General features: G+C 38.1%; 1 protein-coding gene across 1 annotated transcript in view; it reads right to left on the bottom strand.

The window, feature by feature from the left end:
* Ankfn1 (ankyrin repeat and fibronectin type III domain containing 1) overlaps nucleotides 1-16,175 on the bottom strand; it is a 133,259-nt gene that overhangs the window by 15,538 nt on the left and 101,546 nt on the right. Inside the window, exons 13-15 of the mRNA XM_076871092.1 lie at nucleotides 15,940-16,090; nucleotides 14,204-14,372; nucleotides 4,588-4,754 (exon numbers count right to left, since the gene is read on the bottom strand). Of these exons, the coding sequence (XP_076727207.1) occupies nucleotides 4,588-4,754; nucleotides 14,204-14,372; nucleotides 15,940-16,090 (487 nt within the window). The remainder of the gene's footprint in view (nucleotides 1-4,587; nucleotides 4,755-14,203; nucleotides 14,373-15,939; nucleotides 16,091-16,175) is intronic.

Below are 16,175 nucleotides of genomic sequence, written 5' to 3'. Positions count from 1 at the left end.
GGTTTTAAAGATAAGGTACTGCCCAGTGTTATATTTTATTTTCAAAATTTCTTCTTGTGTCTTTAACTGTACTTATCTGTATTTGAGCCTGCCTTTTAAAGAATATTCACAAACCTGGTGTTCCCAACACAGAGTTGAATCTGAAATGGTGACATGCAGTGGGCCATGATCAGAGTAACAGGCAGACTAGAATGAACCAGTGAATGGCATTGTGTGTGTAGTGGATAGTCATTTCCCTTGCTATCTAGTTCTGTTCTAGGGTAATAGGACCTGGCAGAGCATGATACTGAGCTTCAGGGTTTGTTAGCTTGGTGAGTTGGGCAGGAAAGCTCACAAGGAGGCACCAAGCCATTTTGAAGGGAGAAATATGAAATTCAAGAGATAAAGCAAAGTGGGAATCCCAGATGAGACTTTTCCTGATGAGATTATTGCTGTCTCAGCTGGCTTTTATTGGCCCTACCTCATGTAGCATACTCTTTGTCTCAAAGTTACTTTAAAAAAATTTATCAAAGTTATTTTAAGGCACATTATTGTGAACTGTTTTTAGAGTGCTTTTCAAGGACAGGAACTATACTTTTCTATCTTCTCTTTAGCTGTGTAGAGTAGTTATTAAAAAAAATGATTGCTCAGTGAAAGAATGAATGAATGAATGAATGGAATGGTTGCATAATTCTTTAAATCTTTACCCTCAAAGGGTTATTATAAGGATAAAATAAGATAATGTAGAAGAATGCACTTTTGTCAAAATGACAATCATGGTTATTATAGTGGGCTGAAGGCAGACCTCTAAAAGATGTTCAATTCTCATACTCAAACCTGTGAATATTACTTTATATGGTAAAAAAGTAAATATCACCTTATATGGCAAAAGATGTGTTTAAGGATTTTGAGAGGAGGAATTTAGCTTGGATTATCTGGATGTGCCCTAATTCCAATGACAAATGTTAACATAAGGACATTCTTGTAAGAGTAAGAGGAAGATTTGGCAGACATAGGAAAAGGGGGCCATGTGACCACAGAAGCACAGGTCAGAGTGATGTGGCTGCAAGTTAAGGAATGCCAATAGTCACTGGAAGCTGGGAGAGGTAGCAAATGAACACCCCGCTGCCTTCCATTCCAAGAGCCTCTTTTAGGGAGTGCGTCTTTACCAACATGTTAATTTCAAATTTCTGGTCTCCAGAAATGTAGAGAATAAATTTCTATTGTCTTCAGGCACTCAGTTTGTAGTAATTTGTTACACAGACCTTAGGGAATAAATGTATTTATCGTACCTGTTTTTTTTTTTTTTTTAAGATTAGATTATCTGAGTCTATTGCTAAGGATAGACTTAGTATAGAAATTTAAACAATTTTGTTTAGAAGCAATGTTTGCTACTTAGCTTTTTTTTTCCAGTGATGAGATGGATAAGTCTTAGCTGAAGAAAAACAAAAAACCCATAGGTACAGGGGAGGCCCATGGATTGAGTTTAATGGGACTTAGCTAAGTAGCTCCAAAAGAAGTATAATTTTCACCCATTTTACCTTATACTGTTGATCTGAAAGTAACTGACAACATAATCCCCCCTGATTTTAAGGTCCAAATTCAGCTTCTAAAGACTTGCTGACACATTTTAAAAAAGAAAGACCATGAACTCCCTAGGACTGTTGATTAAAAGTTCTGCATTCATTTCTCACCCTGCTCTTTACAAATTTCAGTTTTCATCCCATAAATTAGACTCCTTTTTCTGTACTCAGGCAAGATAATATTTTTATTAAAATATAAAGGTGATTGGTTTTCTCACAGCATAGCTACAAGGTGCTTGAGGGGATGATAGATTGGCTATATTTAATGAGCTGTGTTTCTATTACAGCTTAGAAGCATTTGAAGCATTACAGTATATAAATTATGGTCTAATTGCCCTTTAGGCTTTGGCAGCTCAAAACATGCTGAGCTCTAGGTCTTTGCACTTTGACATTTCTCTCTCTCCCCCGCCCTTTTCCTTCTCTCTCTTTTTCTTTTACTCACTGACTTTTCTGCTGTATGTGCTGACTTAAGGCCAGTATACCTTATCTATGGTTTTCTATATCCCCCCATCCAACCCTCCCCCTTTCTGGCTGTACTCCTTGGCTTCTTTTCCAAACCATATTTACATAGACTCCCTTGCTCTTTACAATGTTTGGTTTGTGTAGTGACTTCAACACTGTCTTAGATCTGGAATCATACAAATGCTCTTGCGACTGGCGGTCGCCTCTGCAGGTTATAGTGTGTAGTAGTCTGAGCTGTGAACACTAATGGATGAGTGGTTGCAGCTGGTTTTCATTGAAAGAGAGAGAGAGAGAGAGAGAGAGAGAGAGAGAGAGAGAGAGAGAGAAGAGAGAAAAGGAGAAGCCAATATAGATAAGGGGAGAGATGATGTAGTTATCTAAGTTGGGCGGAACAAGGTGTAGTATCCTGAAGATGAAGACTCTGGGGCAGGAAGATGGGTCTGTTTATACCCAGCCTAAGAAGTTATTTTTTGAACCATTTGGGAATTGGCTTTTATCCAAGTCTATGTATACCTGGCTGGCTTGTAAGGGAGTATGTAGAGTATGTAGAGGGGCTCTCAAGTTACCTGCTCTAGGACACCAGAGCAGGCAAGAATTTTGAAAAATTTCTGGCATGATCTGTTTTTATCGATCCCACTTTAATGGCATGATGAAAGGCAAAGAGAAAATGTTAGTGAAGCTCCAGGTAAGTGATAAGAGAAGAGCGAGAGTAGTGGTAAGGAAGTGGGAATAGAGCCAGGAAATCTGGGAGGAGTTCAAGATGCAACAGACTACTGAGAGTCAGCTCCCTCATTGGATGAGCACATTGGACTTAGAGAGGCTTATGTGGAAGAAGGCAGAGCATGGTTGGAGAAGTATTTCTTTAAAAATTGTGAAACATTAGGGCCAACTAGGCCCTTAGATATGATCTAGTTCAGTCCTTTTATTTCACATATGATGGAATGAGACCTTGGGAGATCAAATAAATTGTCCACTAGTCCAGAGTTAATCCAAGGGAGATTCAGGGCTAAAATATGTGTTCTTTGACTTTTCCATTATTATTCTTACGTGCTATGTTGTCCCTTATGTAGGGCTCGAAAGAAGAACCAGTCTTCTGTATTCTCATGCTGCATTCTGCCTTTCCTATCCCTTTCCCACCATGTTCCATTTTTACTGGAAATAACTGAACCAAATGTTTTGAATTTTTAAATATTATATTCTCAGACCAGAACAAGTAACTTCTTGAAAAGTTATTTCTTTAGTCTTAGAGGTGGCCTAAGATATCTCCTTTATAGGATGAGGGATGTAGGATAATCTTAAAGATTTGTTACTTAGTACTTTTCAAGTGTCCTGAATACTTCAAACTCTTAGTTCTTGTGTAGTAATATTTCAAAGGATTTTTCCTTTTAATTAATGAATGAGTAAATAAATATATAATTTATTGTATACCTATGAGGTGACAGACACTTTGCTGGGGATTTTACATGCATTCTCTTATTGAATTCTCTCAGTAAAGCTGTGAGGTTGTGCTATTATTATTATCATCCCTATTTTTTTCAGATGAAATTGGGACTTTGAGAGATTATTTGCCCAAAGTTCATAAAACTTAAGTTCTCATTTACCCTTTTCTGGATCGTAAGAAGTTATCTTGTCTGTTTTACTGTAATTATTCTCAAATTCAGGAGAGAGATGCAAATCATTTGGTGATCAGGCCAATCAGAACAAATACAGCACATTTTACAAGTAGTATTTACACATATCCTGTCCATCATCCTGGATTTTAAACTCCTTACGGTCAGGGACTATATCTGTTTCAACTTTGTATCTCCCATATAGTGCCTGACACCTGGGTGTTTAATAAGTATTTATCAAATTGAACTGAATATATATCATGGTGATATTTATAATGGGGCTGTTGCTATTATACTCATTGTGTGAATTGGTAACTGATGGAAAGATTGTAAGATTTGGCTAAGGAATTTAGAGGCAATTTCAAGCCAGATCCAAATTCTTTTGACTACTAGTTAGTACTCCTTTCATAAGCCCCTTGAACTGTCACCTTGAGGTCTTTACGGATAAGAGCATAGACAGGGAACATATTTTCTCATCTCATCTCAGTAGCCACATAGTAAAGTGTTAACTCTGCTAGATAAAAGTCTAAAACACAGGGAATCTCAGTTCTTAAAGAATGTGGGTTAACATAAACTGATGGGTCATTTTTTTTCCCCTGAGATATTGAGTAGATTAAAATTTTTCTTTCTGTTGGAATTAACAATGGGATATCAGGTAAGAACAATATTCTGATCATTATTTATGGGGGTGATTTTTTTCTACAGTATGGCTGATACAGTTCTTAGGAATAGTGTGATTTATCTGTAACGTTTTCTTAAATCTTTGTTTGAAAACACATCTTCCTGAGCTCATATTTTAACCAGATCTACAGGCTGTTTGCACACTGTGTGCTTTGAATCAGTCCAGATTGCTGTTTTTTTTTTTTTTTTTCCTGCTTGTTTCTTACCCTTTCCACCCTGCCTCTTCCTTCTCATTACCTGAAAAAACCAAAACCCAAACCAAAAACTGTTACCTGAATGAAATCTAAAACTTGCTGGTGTCTTTGTTTGGCAGCTGCAACCTCACTGTCTGAGATGGCTTCCCTTAGGGACTGTTGGGTATTCAGAGAATCCAGCTCCACAACAGCAGAAAGGCGGCAATACAGACTAATAAATTTCTCTCTATAGCTGCAAAAATGAACTGGAAAATGGACAAGCAAAATAAAACATGTTAAGATCTGGTATCAAAATAGAGAAATTCATACCTCAGAGAAAACCATTGGATGAAAACATGATTTATTAATCCTATCAGTGGAAAATATTAAGCCATAAATAAATTATAAATGTGCTCTTAAGGGGCCAGTTGTCTGGCTTCAGTCAGACAGTATTTATTCCCTTTGAGGTTTACCAAGCCCTGGTAAGGTGTGGAGAAGTGAGGTTGGCTCATGCTGCAGTTTATGTGGACTTTTCCCTAACGTTAGGGCTTTTTATTTCATGTATAGTCATCATGTGCCACATAATGATGTTTCAGTCAACCATGGACTACATATACAATGGTGGTCCAGTAAGAGTATATCACCAGTGATATCATAGCCATCTTAGTTTAAGTACACTGTATGATGTTTGCACAAAGGTAAATTGCCTAAGGACATAATTTTCAGGATGTATTCCCAATCCCCATTGTTAAGTCACACAACATTCTGTGTATCTCTGTGTATGTATGTGTTTCTTAAATTCACTTAGGTGGCTTTCTAAAGTCCACATAAATCCATAAATGTATTTTTTGTGGTGTGTGTGTGTGTGTGTGTGTGTGTGTATGTATCTGTGTGTATGTATGTATGTGTTTGTGTATGACTGGAAAAATAAGTTTGCTTTTCACTTTAAAGGAAAAGCAAAGCCAAGTAGCACTTTGAAATTTGAATTTTCATGTCTGATTTCCTGTTATGTATCTTGCTCCTTTCCAAGTCTAGAATCCCCAGAAGATCCATGTTTTTTCTTGGGTATCTTTTGTCTGACTAGAAAACTTCCCTGAGGGCCAGTCATTATGGGCTTTGGTCCTCCTATCTTTCCCTTCCTTAGTTCCTCTGGAAGGATAGTGGGCACTGACGCCTGGACAGACCATTTTTGTCTTCAGTAGACTTGACCTTCTCCTCTCAAAATAAGGGGACAGAGGCAGGCCACAGGAAAGAGTCCAACCTTCATCTCCTTCATTTATTTCTGTTCAAGAGGGCCAGCAATGTAGGACTGAGCCCAGTGCAGACAGCCTGAGATGGTTAGACTGTCTGGTCTTCTCTGATAAACTCTGATCATAAACTATAACTTCAGATTCCAATTGCATAAGAAAATCATCCTGATTCAGATTGGTGTAGTTCCAGTCTCTTTCTGGCTCGCTGTTGAACCTCATTATTTTGTGTACCTCAGACTTAACCAGTGTGTTCCATGCTTCAGAAAGAGGGTCATTCTAACTCAACTGTCTGTTAGAACATTTTTATTATGGCTTCTTGGGTGAGAAATTCTAGAAAGAACATATAATTAATGCTCTTGCACCATTTTTCTATTGATTCTCAAGACCTACATCTGGCCATTTAGGGAAGCTAAGCCACAGTGCCTCAGAATATGGTGTTGGTCCTCTCTATGCAATGGGAGGAAGCCCTACTTCTCTGCATATTGAGAGATTTCTGTGTACCTTACAATTCTCATCTTACCACTGCCTGCTTCCTTGTGTGATTTCCTCTTAGATGGGTGGAAAGTTAGCCTGCTAAGTCTTTCCTCATAGAAGCAGAAGAGAAGAATAGGGTGAGGGCTTCAGTGGTTCATTCTTACTCCACTGTGCCCATTTCAAGGAGATATTTCTCAATCCAGGTAGACTACAACCTGGGGTTGATTTTTTCTCTCTGGTGTCAGATCCTTTCTTCCCATATTTTCTATTCTCTTTAGCACTTCCTTGCCTGACACAAAGAGAAGCTGATTTTATATACCCTTTCAGTAAATGACAAATTATTTCACTTTTCTCAAATGATAGAATTCTCAAGCAGTTTCTTCACTTAAAAGACCTCTACAGAGAACGCTCTTGACTTCAGTATAAAATCCAAACATAAGGAAGTTGCCCATAAGGAAGCTCCTTATGGTGGAGGATTTGAATATAACTTCACTTATATTTTTCATTCTGTGACCACCTTCAACCCTTAGCCCTGCATCAACCTTAACCTTTGGTGAAACTACTACTTTGGTTAACATATTACACTCCTTTTATACTGTCATGCTTTTAACATGCTTTTCCTCATCCTCAGCTACCCATATTTACCTTCTGATCCTGATGTTTCCTTCTGATGTGTCTTCTCAGTGAAGTTTTCACTGACATCTCTACCCCTCCCTGCAGAACCAGTTTCTCCCTCTTTTGTTCTTCTAGAGCACTTATTTCTAAATGTATGATGGCATATCCTGCTACATTGTAACTGTGTGGATAGCTGACTATTTTGGTATTAGACTGATTTTTTTGAGGGCAGGAAGCATGTCTACTATTACTTTTTATTTCCTCAAAACATGGAACATTGTAGTTTCTCAGCTAATATTTATTGACCAAATGAATAAAATAAATGCATGAGCTGATCTGAAGAGGGCAGACCCTGTCCCTGAAGGCTCTTCTTTCCCTCTGTTCTCACTTCTCTCACTGTGTGCTATATTTTCATGTTTTGAAAGGTATTTTGGGTCTCTGATATTTACTGGCAGCTCTGCAGGAAGGAGTCACCATTACTTGGTAGCTTACTCTTGACCCCTGTAGTTCTCTGAATGTGTCTTTATGCCTTTCAAGGAGGGATTATATCCTGTTAGCACTTGACAGATGTCCTCTTTTGGCTGGAGAGTGGAGAGAGGGAAGTGTCTCACAGCCTGCTTTTCCAAACCAAGTTGTAAAAAAAAAAAAAAAAAAAAAAATCGACTTTTTTCCCTCTATAAAATATGACTGGTAAAGTTGACTATGGAGAAACACTGAATAATTTCTTTAAAAGAAACACTATCAGTCCCAACTGAATCTTAAGTCAGGGTGTTCACAGCTTTCCCTTGTTGTGTCTTTGCAGTAGGAGCCATGGATCAGTGGGTGGCCTCACAGCACCCACACCATCCATGCCACGCACCACAAGTGAGTTATGAGCAAGTTTCAACTGTAGCGCTTCCATTTCCCGCTCTAGTGGTTTTCATCCAGAGCCTTTAATGTCACTTTAACAAATGTTACTTTAACATAGTCTTTTGTGGTCTAGCAATGATACATTTGGTAGCCATCACTGAGGAGGGAAGGATAGATTGGAAGCTTCTAATTTTTTAAAAATGTGAATCACATTCATTTTAAAGACAAAATGGTATAAGGCTACAATAATGTCATTATCTAGACCACATGATTTGTTAGTAACTTACAAACTAAGACTAATTTTATGTGGTGTTGTGTCTCTCTATCTCTTTCTTTTTCTCTCTCTCTTTTTCCTGTAAAAGATAGTGACAGCCTGAAATACAGTTGGCACGAACACTAGCAGTAGAGTACAGTGGAAAGTTTATAGGCTTAGCTATCGCACAGGCCTGGGTTTAAACCATAGTTCTGCCACTCACTACCTGTGTGGTGTACAGATAACCTCTAGGAGTCTTAGTATTATCCCTAAAACAGGGATTACAATACCTACCTGGGATTAAATAATACAATGTATATCAGGTACCCAACAGAGCATATAACGCATACCATTTACAAAATACATGTTTGTTCCCACCCACTGTCCCAACCCCTCCCTGGCCCTGGGAAGGGGAATGAAGCATTTATTGACTAGAATATTAGAACAGGACTGAGATTAGAATATTTTCCATAAGGTTCTCTAACTTGCTGAGCTCTTTATCAGTCTGGGTGGATTTAGAGATAAAGGAATCATGAGATAATATCCAAGAGTCCATTTAAGTGCCATGATTCTTTGCCAAAGTTTCAGAAAGAACCTGGGCAGAAGGTTCCCCTCTAGATTCCTAGTAGTGAATGAGTTGGAGGAACGGTCTCCTAAATTATGAATAATGGGCATTAGGAATGAAGGTTGAGACTATGCCATTTCTTGCAAACCCATGGCCTGGATTCTATTAGGCTCATTGCCTGGATATCCCACAGGCACCTCAAAACTCATCATTTGTCAAACTGAACTCATCATCTGTCCCCTCCCCCAAACCTGTTCCTCCCTTCATATTTTTCCTGTTTGGGTAGATGTCAACATTATCCATCTCAGCACCCTATTCAGACTTTCTGGCTCCTCCATCTTGCTCTTCAACCACATCAAATCAATCACAAAGTCTCATCAATTTTAATTCCTAAATGCCTCTTGCTCTCGGGCTTTATTCTCTTTACCTCCACTGTGGCTGCCTTGGTTCAGGTTCTTATTGCCTACTTGGACCAGTGAGACAGTCTTTCTAATTATCAATCTCTGGTCTCAGACCTTTTTTCCCTTACTTTCCTACAATCTATCCTTCACAGAACTACTAAAATCCATTGAGACCATGTTGTCCCTTTCTCAAGGTTTTTTTTTTTTAATCAATCCCCTTTGCCTGTAGGATATAAAGTCTTACCTCCTTAGGATGATATAAGAGTAGCTTTTTGTGATTTTGCCCTTTTTTAACTTTTGGCTTCCTCAGATGCCATAAGCATCCTTCACATTGAGCTACTAAGAATGTATCTAATTGGACAGAACTTTCCAGCCTTCCAATCCTTTGTGCATGCTGGCCTCTCTGCCTAAAATAATTTTCCTTTTCTGTTCTGCCTTTCTTTCACTTTCTGAATTTTTATTTTTCTTCAAAATCCAGCTAAAGTGTTATCTCTGTAAGGAATGAATAAGTATCTTTCCTCTGAAATTCAATAGCCCACATCTCATAGCAGTGCTTTCATTGTTTTAAGACTATTGGCATAGTTGCCTGCATTCCCTACTAGATTCTGAGTTTCTGGTGGGCACACCATGCCTGTTTAGTATCTGTATGTCCAGCCCCAGCACAGTACCTGGCATACTGTGGAATCTCAGTAAATGTTTGTTGAATAAAGGATATAGTCAATAGCCAAGCACAGAACTATGAAATGTATACCAGGGCTATTTTTTAAAGATTCTCCAGTTTTTGTCTTTCTAGTCCAGTTAGTATGAATCATAGAGCCAAAGGAATATATAAAAATCAGCTTTCCTCATCACAAGCCTACTGTTAATTGTGACTGCCCACAGGGTCAGGGCAGGGTGACCTCCTGTGTTCAGGCTAGGCAAATCCTCAAGAGGCTACATCACTGGATGGATTTTCAAATGGTTCATGATACTTCATTTTCCTTTTATCTTGGGAATAGTGTAAACAGTGATGCTTATGGGCCACCCGGCACATGTTTTATTCCTGTAGAGGGATCCTTGCCTGTTCCTACCCCAGAGAAGATGAAGTGTCATCCCTGAAGCTGTGGAAAAGGGAGTGGGTCTTTGGTGAAATTGTACCACTTTGCCTCAGCTGAACCCTGCTTGTCCAGATCTTATAAGATGCTCCTCTCTCAAAAACACAGATAATCCTCTGAAAGAGTATCCTGTGTGTTTGCCCCAGTGGTCTTTACTCCAGGAGACAGAGGGCTAAGCTCCTTTGTCACTTTGTCCTTGCTAGATCTGTTTAATGCTGGAATAGGTACATAGCTGGTTAGAATGTTATTTATGATTCACTTAGGCCACTGGCAGAAACATGGTCAGTTTGCCAAATCTCAAATCCTTTCATGGGGCTGGGGATGACTTATACAAGTCAAACTGAAATATAGTGCAATTCTTTGTTCTATTATAATTTACATATTCTCATAATTCACACCTTTTCAAATTTCATTAGAATTCCCATGTTGTTATTAAAGTTTTTCTGAGTTCTGACTGGATTTCCGAAAACATTCTTTCCTTTCTCAGAAATGTTTAGTGTATCACAACCTTTTATTATAAAACTATCTATGGAGAATAGAAGTCCCTGCTAACAAAAAGCAAATAAAAAATGCTTAGCATATTTCTTAGAGGGGTTAGATGAACTATAGCCAGTCCTTAAAAGTTCCTATATAAGATGTTATTATTTTCTCAGTGGGCTGATGCTTACTGGAGGAAGTAGCTTTGATAATTTGCCTCTTGGAAAGTTCTTATTGCGTGGGGATAAGTTAGAGTTTGTCATGATTCTTACTGAGACCCAGTAATATTTTAAAATTGTTACTAGTGGAATGCAATAAATATTGTACTAAAGAGTGTATTAATCATCACCTATTGGCAACACTTTTTGCAGGTTCCTAAAAAAAGTTTAATAGAATTGCATATGCCAGTGGAACCAAGCCCAACTAAGAGGTCTTTTCTGGAAACTTACATGGTCCTAGATGATCAGTTGGATCACCCATAATATGGCAACAAGGGATGATAAAGAGAGTAAGAAAGTCTTACTCTAGGAAGAAACATCTTAAAGCCGGGAACTGTGAGACCCGGGCTTTGATCTCTGTCTTTTCATAGATGAAGGATAGTTTCTAATCTTATATTGCTTTTAGCAATATGGAGGTAAGGCAGATCAAGGAGGCAGACACAGTTGAATTCTACTGTAGTATTATAATAACCACATCTCTAGTTCTGTGTTCATCTCTTTGTGCTTGGCCGTACTGTTTTAAGTATGGTCAATGGATTTGTGGATTTAGTATCACCAGAGAGCTTATTGGAAATGTACATTTCCTAGCTTCTTCACAGATGTACTGATTTGGCATCACTGGGGTTGGGCTTCAGGAATCTGTATTTTAACAAGCTATCCAGGTAGTTCTTATGCAAATAAAATTTGAGAAGCACTGTTCTAAGGCATCATATCCCAAATATGAGTTCAGTGTACTTTTAATAGGTACTGTGGCAAAAAAGATTCCAGTCTTGGTTGAATGAATTTGGAGACTGTTGGGTTAAGCTAAGGTAAGCAAAGTTAAGCATTTTTTTTTGTTTTGTTGTTGTTGGTGGTGGTGGGGAGGAAGTTCTACTGGATTTTGCAGGAGAACTTATGTTACCCTACTGCTCCTGATTCTCCATTGGATTCCCAGTATATTTAAAATAACATGTAAATTCCTCATCATGGCCTATGGGACCTGCATGATCCTGGTCCCCATTGATTCTCTGATCTTATCTCTTATCTTTGTTGTTTTTACTTACATGCTAGGTGCATTTATCTCTTAGCCAAGCATACTCTCACTCTAAGGTCTTCCTGGTACTGGGGGTTGAACCTAGGACCTTGCTAGGCAAGTGCACTACCATTGAGATATGTCCTCAGATCTTTCCATTTTATTTTGAGATAGGGTCTTGCTAAGTTGCCCAGGTTGGCCTCAAACTTGCAATCCTCCTGCCTCAGTCTCCTACTCAATAATATTTGTCGATGAATGCATAAACAAAAGAATGGAGAGAGAAAATGGATACTAGTACATTTCTCCAGATTGTAGAGTAGAAATCAGTAGAACACAGTGTGGTTGCCCAAGAGGAATGTGTGAGCCTCACAGAAAAGAAGAGAGACCCTCACATGTCTGGGCCCTCCAGGGCCTTAGGAGTCATGTACTATTTTGATTGATACCAAATCACTGATTATTCCGTCAAGGCCATTAAAACATGGGAAAATGAATTTCAAGTAGTTTGACCTGTAATTATGGAAAAACAATGATTGTTTTACACAGAATGAAATATTGGTTATCTCTCTAATGAAGTATTTTCCTTAGTTCTTGGTCAATTACTTATCTTACAGAAATCATTCACTTTTATGGCTTTAGCTGTTTTCAGTAGACACTGGCCAAATTTTTGTTTTAGTAACAGTTTTTCTTTCCAGAATTTCTATTGCCAATGGGACATGTGTACTTAGCACCTTGAAACTCAACATATTCAAAGCTGAAAATCACTTTTTTCCCCAAATTGTTTTTCTCCCTGACTTTCATACTTCTAGTAGAGGCAGCGATATATTTGTAGTCATTGGGACTGAAAACCACCAGGGCATTCCTCAGACTTCTCCTTACCTCATTTAAACAATTGCTCACTCTTATCAATTACTCCTAATATTTCTCATATTTGTATTTGTTTCCTTTTTATTTCCTTTCATTTCCTTTTTTTCTTTTTGATTCCTACCCTAACCCTGAACTATTATAATAATCTCTGAATTTTTTGAACCTTGCTTCTGGTCCACCTTAAACAGATTCTTCAGGCTGGTTCTCAAGAGTCAATTTGGCCTTACTTTATTTGTAGAGCTTTTTATTCCTCTGTTTCCTCATATATATATTTTTTTTTTTCTGATCTAGGCAAAGTGGACCACTTGTCCTCTTTCTGAATTTTTATCAAAAGAGCAGAACCTTTGTCTTACTGATTTCTAAATCCTTATAGTAGGCACCCAATATTTATTTCTATTGCCATTGGGTCATGTGAGATACTTTGCCTCAAACTATATTTCATAATAATAATGCTGTTATAACATGGACTAATAATGTCCTTTGGCTGGGGAACTCATTAAATGGTCACATTTACATCCAGGCTTTTAGGGAGTGGTATGGTTAATGGTATTAATTGTGTAACCCAGAAAAGGCACAGAAAGGTTAAGGGATTGCCAGTGTCATACAGCAGGTGACCCAAAACTCTCAAGTTCCAGTCTGCAAGTCTGATTCAAATTTATCTTAAGAACTTTACCTCCTCTGGAGAATAACAGTTGCTGTTCATCACCTTTTAGCATCTGAATTGCCTGGAATAATAGGAACTGAGCAGTTTAAACAATATCCTGAAAAGATAAATTAAGATGCAAATGCCCAGGTCTCAAAATAAGACATCAGGCAGTTTCCTTGTCTGCTTCTAGATCTGGTGGCTAGGGAGCAATTCAAAGAGGGTCTGCCTCCATTCCATCCATCCACCCAGTTAGCCTCCCACAAACTGTATAATTCATTTGAATTGACAGAGCCCTTACTAATTGCCTCTTATTGGCCTGTTACAAGATGAAGCACGGAAAGGGAGACAAAGCCTTCCTATTCACATTCTCAGTAGGCAGCAGGGGTCTCTGCAAAGATGGAGAAACTGGAGCCCAAGCTGTTCATTTTTGAAAGTCAGGACAAGATCTTCCACCACTCAGAACCCCTTATAAAAAGTCACAACATTGCATCCTGAGAGACTCGGTGTATTTCTTAATGGTCTGTCAGAAATTTAGTCTATTTAATATTAGAGTCTATTTATGACTTATATTTATGGACATTTTTCCCCCTCCCAAGTGATACAAACTCTACATTTTAATTTCATTATTATTTTTTTCCCAGTTGGAGGTGGGGAAGAGGAGAGAAGGGGCAGTGCTTTTCATAAAAACATCGTTCTTGTATTTATATTTTAAGAAAGCAAAGGAAAGGCAATAAGCACAGCCTGATAACTGAACTTTCTGTTTAGAATTCCTTCCTCTCCATTGGGCCTTAGCTATGTTTCAATAATTATTGCTCAGGCACATAGTCTTGGAGCTTTGCTTTTTCTCAGACTTGTACACAGTTCTAGGAAGGGTTGTTGCCAAAGCCATCATGTGATTTATTGACCCTCCACTGGGACAAGGGGGAACAGATATAACTTTGTGATTTTATTATAAGGAGGCTGGGTTAATATTTCTAGGTGAAACAAGCTACTATACCAAGTTCAAACATCTGAAGAGGGAGGTTAAGAAACCCTGAGTGTGGGGTGTAAGGATTATTCTGTCCTGGGGCTGTACAGACGTCGTCTGAAGCAGGGAGCAGGAGAAGAAAGGACACATTGTGACCCAATTCCAACACCTCCTGTGTGTAGAGGCGGAAGTTCCTTGCCTGCAGAGGGACACGCGCGGAGGAAAAATAGGAGAGTTACAACATGGCACTTACATAAACAACACCAAACTGGCATAAAACATCTAACAAAATTACACGACTTCAAGCTTGGAATTTTTATACAACATAAATATTAGGGTTCAGCCATTTAATAATGCTATATAAAATCAAGATTTAAGGCAATAATGTTCCACATAAACTCTGAAAACAACATTTATGCTTCTTATAAAAGCAGAAAATGATTGCATTCTGTGGGCTTTACAAAATGATGAATATAATTACATGAAGCAACAAAAATGGATTGAATTAAAAATCCACTAGTTTCAATTTAAGTTGGTTAAGGGGGAAAAATGTAGTTTCTGGCCAAGGACTGAGAAAATTTTACAAGTATCAAAAAAAAAAAAAAATGTTGTATATACTGTTAGGCAGTTGGGCAGCTTTCTCCCAACATGTATATGTAGCCCAAGAGTCACCAATGAAATTTGAGCTGCTTCAAACCTGTTAAGTCCAAGAAACCATTTAATAGTATCGACTGTCACAAGTAGAGCTGTTTTTCCCCCTTCCTCATGAGCACATGGCCACCTCTGGAATAATCTAGTTGTTTCCATAGTGTCCTTCTGGCATCTCTTGCAATTTAGCAAATTAGTATTCATTAGTTTGGGCTGATTTAGACTGGCCATGCAGTATTGACATAAAATCAGAGCAGTACCCCAGTGGAAGCACACTCCTGCAATCTTTAATTTCTCCCTGCCTCCATGGGTCAGAGGCCACCTCATAGTTCTCTTTTATTAAAAGAGAGCCAGATACTCCTCTAAGGGTTTTCCTAATATAGTCTAAGTGTGTGTGTGTGTGTGTGTGTGTGTGTGTGAGAGAGAGAGAGAGAGAGTGAGAGAGAGAGAGATGGATTGATTTGGGGAAAGGGGCAGAAATGATGAACATATATCTAAAAGAAACAAATTCAACCTAGTGCTACATCCTACCAAATTGATAGACAGAGCCTAATAAACTTTCAATATTCTCTTACATTTTTTTTGAAATGACTTATTTGTGGAGGTTAGATTTCATGTTTTGATTTATATAAGACAATAATTTTGACAGTAACTTCTCAATGGGTAGATAGAATGATGTAGTTGGGCCACTACTGTAGATTATACTATTATCCTTCTGTTCTTAGATAAATCATTTGTATATTTAGCTGCACCCTTGTTTGTTTACACATGCATATATGTATATATTCTCATTGCTTTATGCTATTCTGATATTGAGCCATGGTGACTTTCAAGGTAGATTAGATGGCAGTACAGTGGGATCTGGAAAACTTGGAAGAGACTGATAATAGGGAAAAAGAGCACAAATATAGCTTGTGTGTGCTTGTAAGCATTAAATTCAAAGTGTGCACGTACATGCAAAGTGGTATTTAAATAAAAGAAAGTAAATATATATGTGTGTATATATATATGTATATATATATATATATATATATATATATCCCTCTTGAGTAAGTTTTATGCTACAATGTAGTTTCCATGAACCATAAAAAGAAGATAAAAATGGTAAAGTCTAGTACCTGGTGTAGAGGTATATTGATCTGCTTAAGGAGAGCTTTCACTGCCATCTGGAGCTCGTAGAAGAACAATTGCATGGGGCAGTCAGAAGTATGATCCACACTTTCCATAGATTCAGAGCCAGAAAGCTTTTGGATCCATTCCCACTCCTCTCTGTATGTTGAGTCAAGTTAAAATTAGAAATATAACAAAAGTTCAGAATACAACTCAGAACTTCTTTAGCATATATGTCCAGAAC

This window comes from Callospermophilus lateralis, chromosome 11 (genome assembly GCF_048772815.1).
Source record: "Callospermophilus lateralis isolate mCalLat2 chromosome 11, mCalLat2.hap1, whole genome shotgun sequence".
Classification (NCBI taxonomy): domain Eukaryota; kingdom Metazoa; phylum Chordata; class Mammalia; order Rodentia; family Sciuridae; genus Callospermophilus; species Callospermophilus lateralis.
Note: the sequence above shows the minus strand (reverse complement) of the source record. Positions and strands in the feature narration are given on the sequence as shown.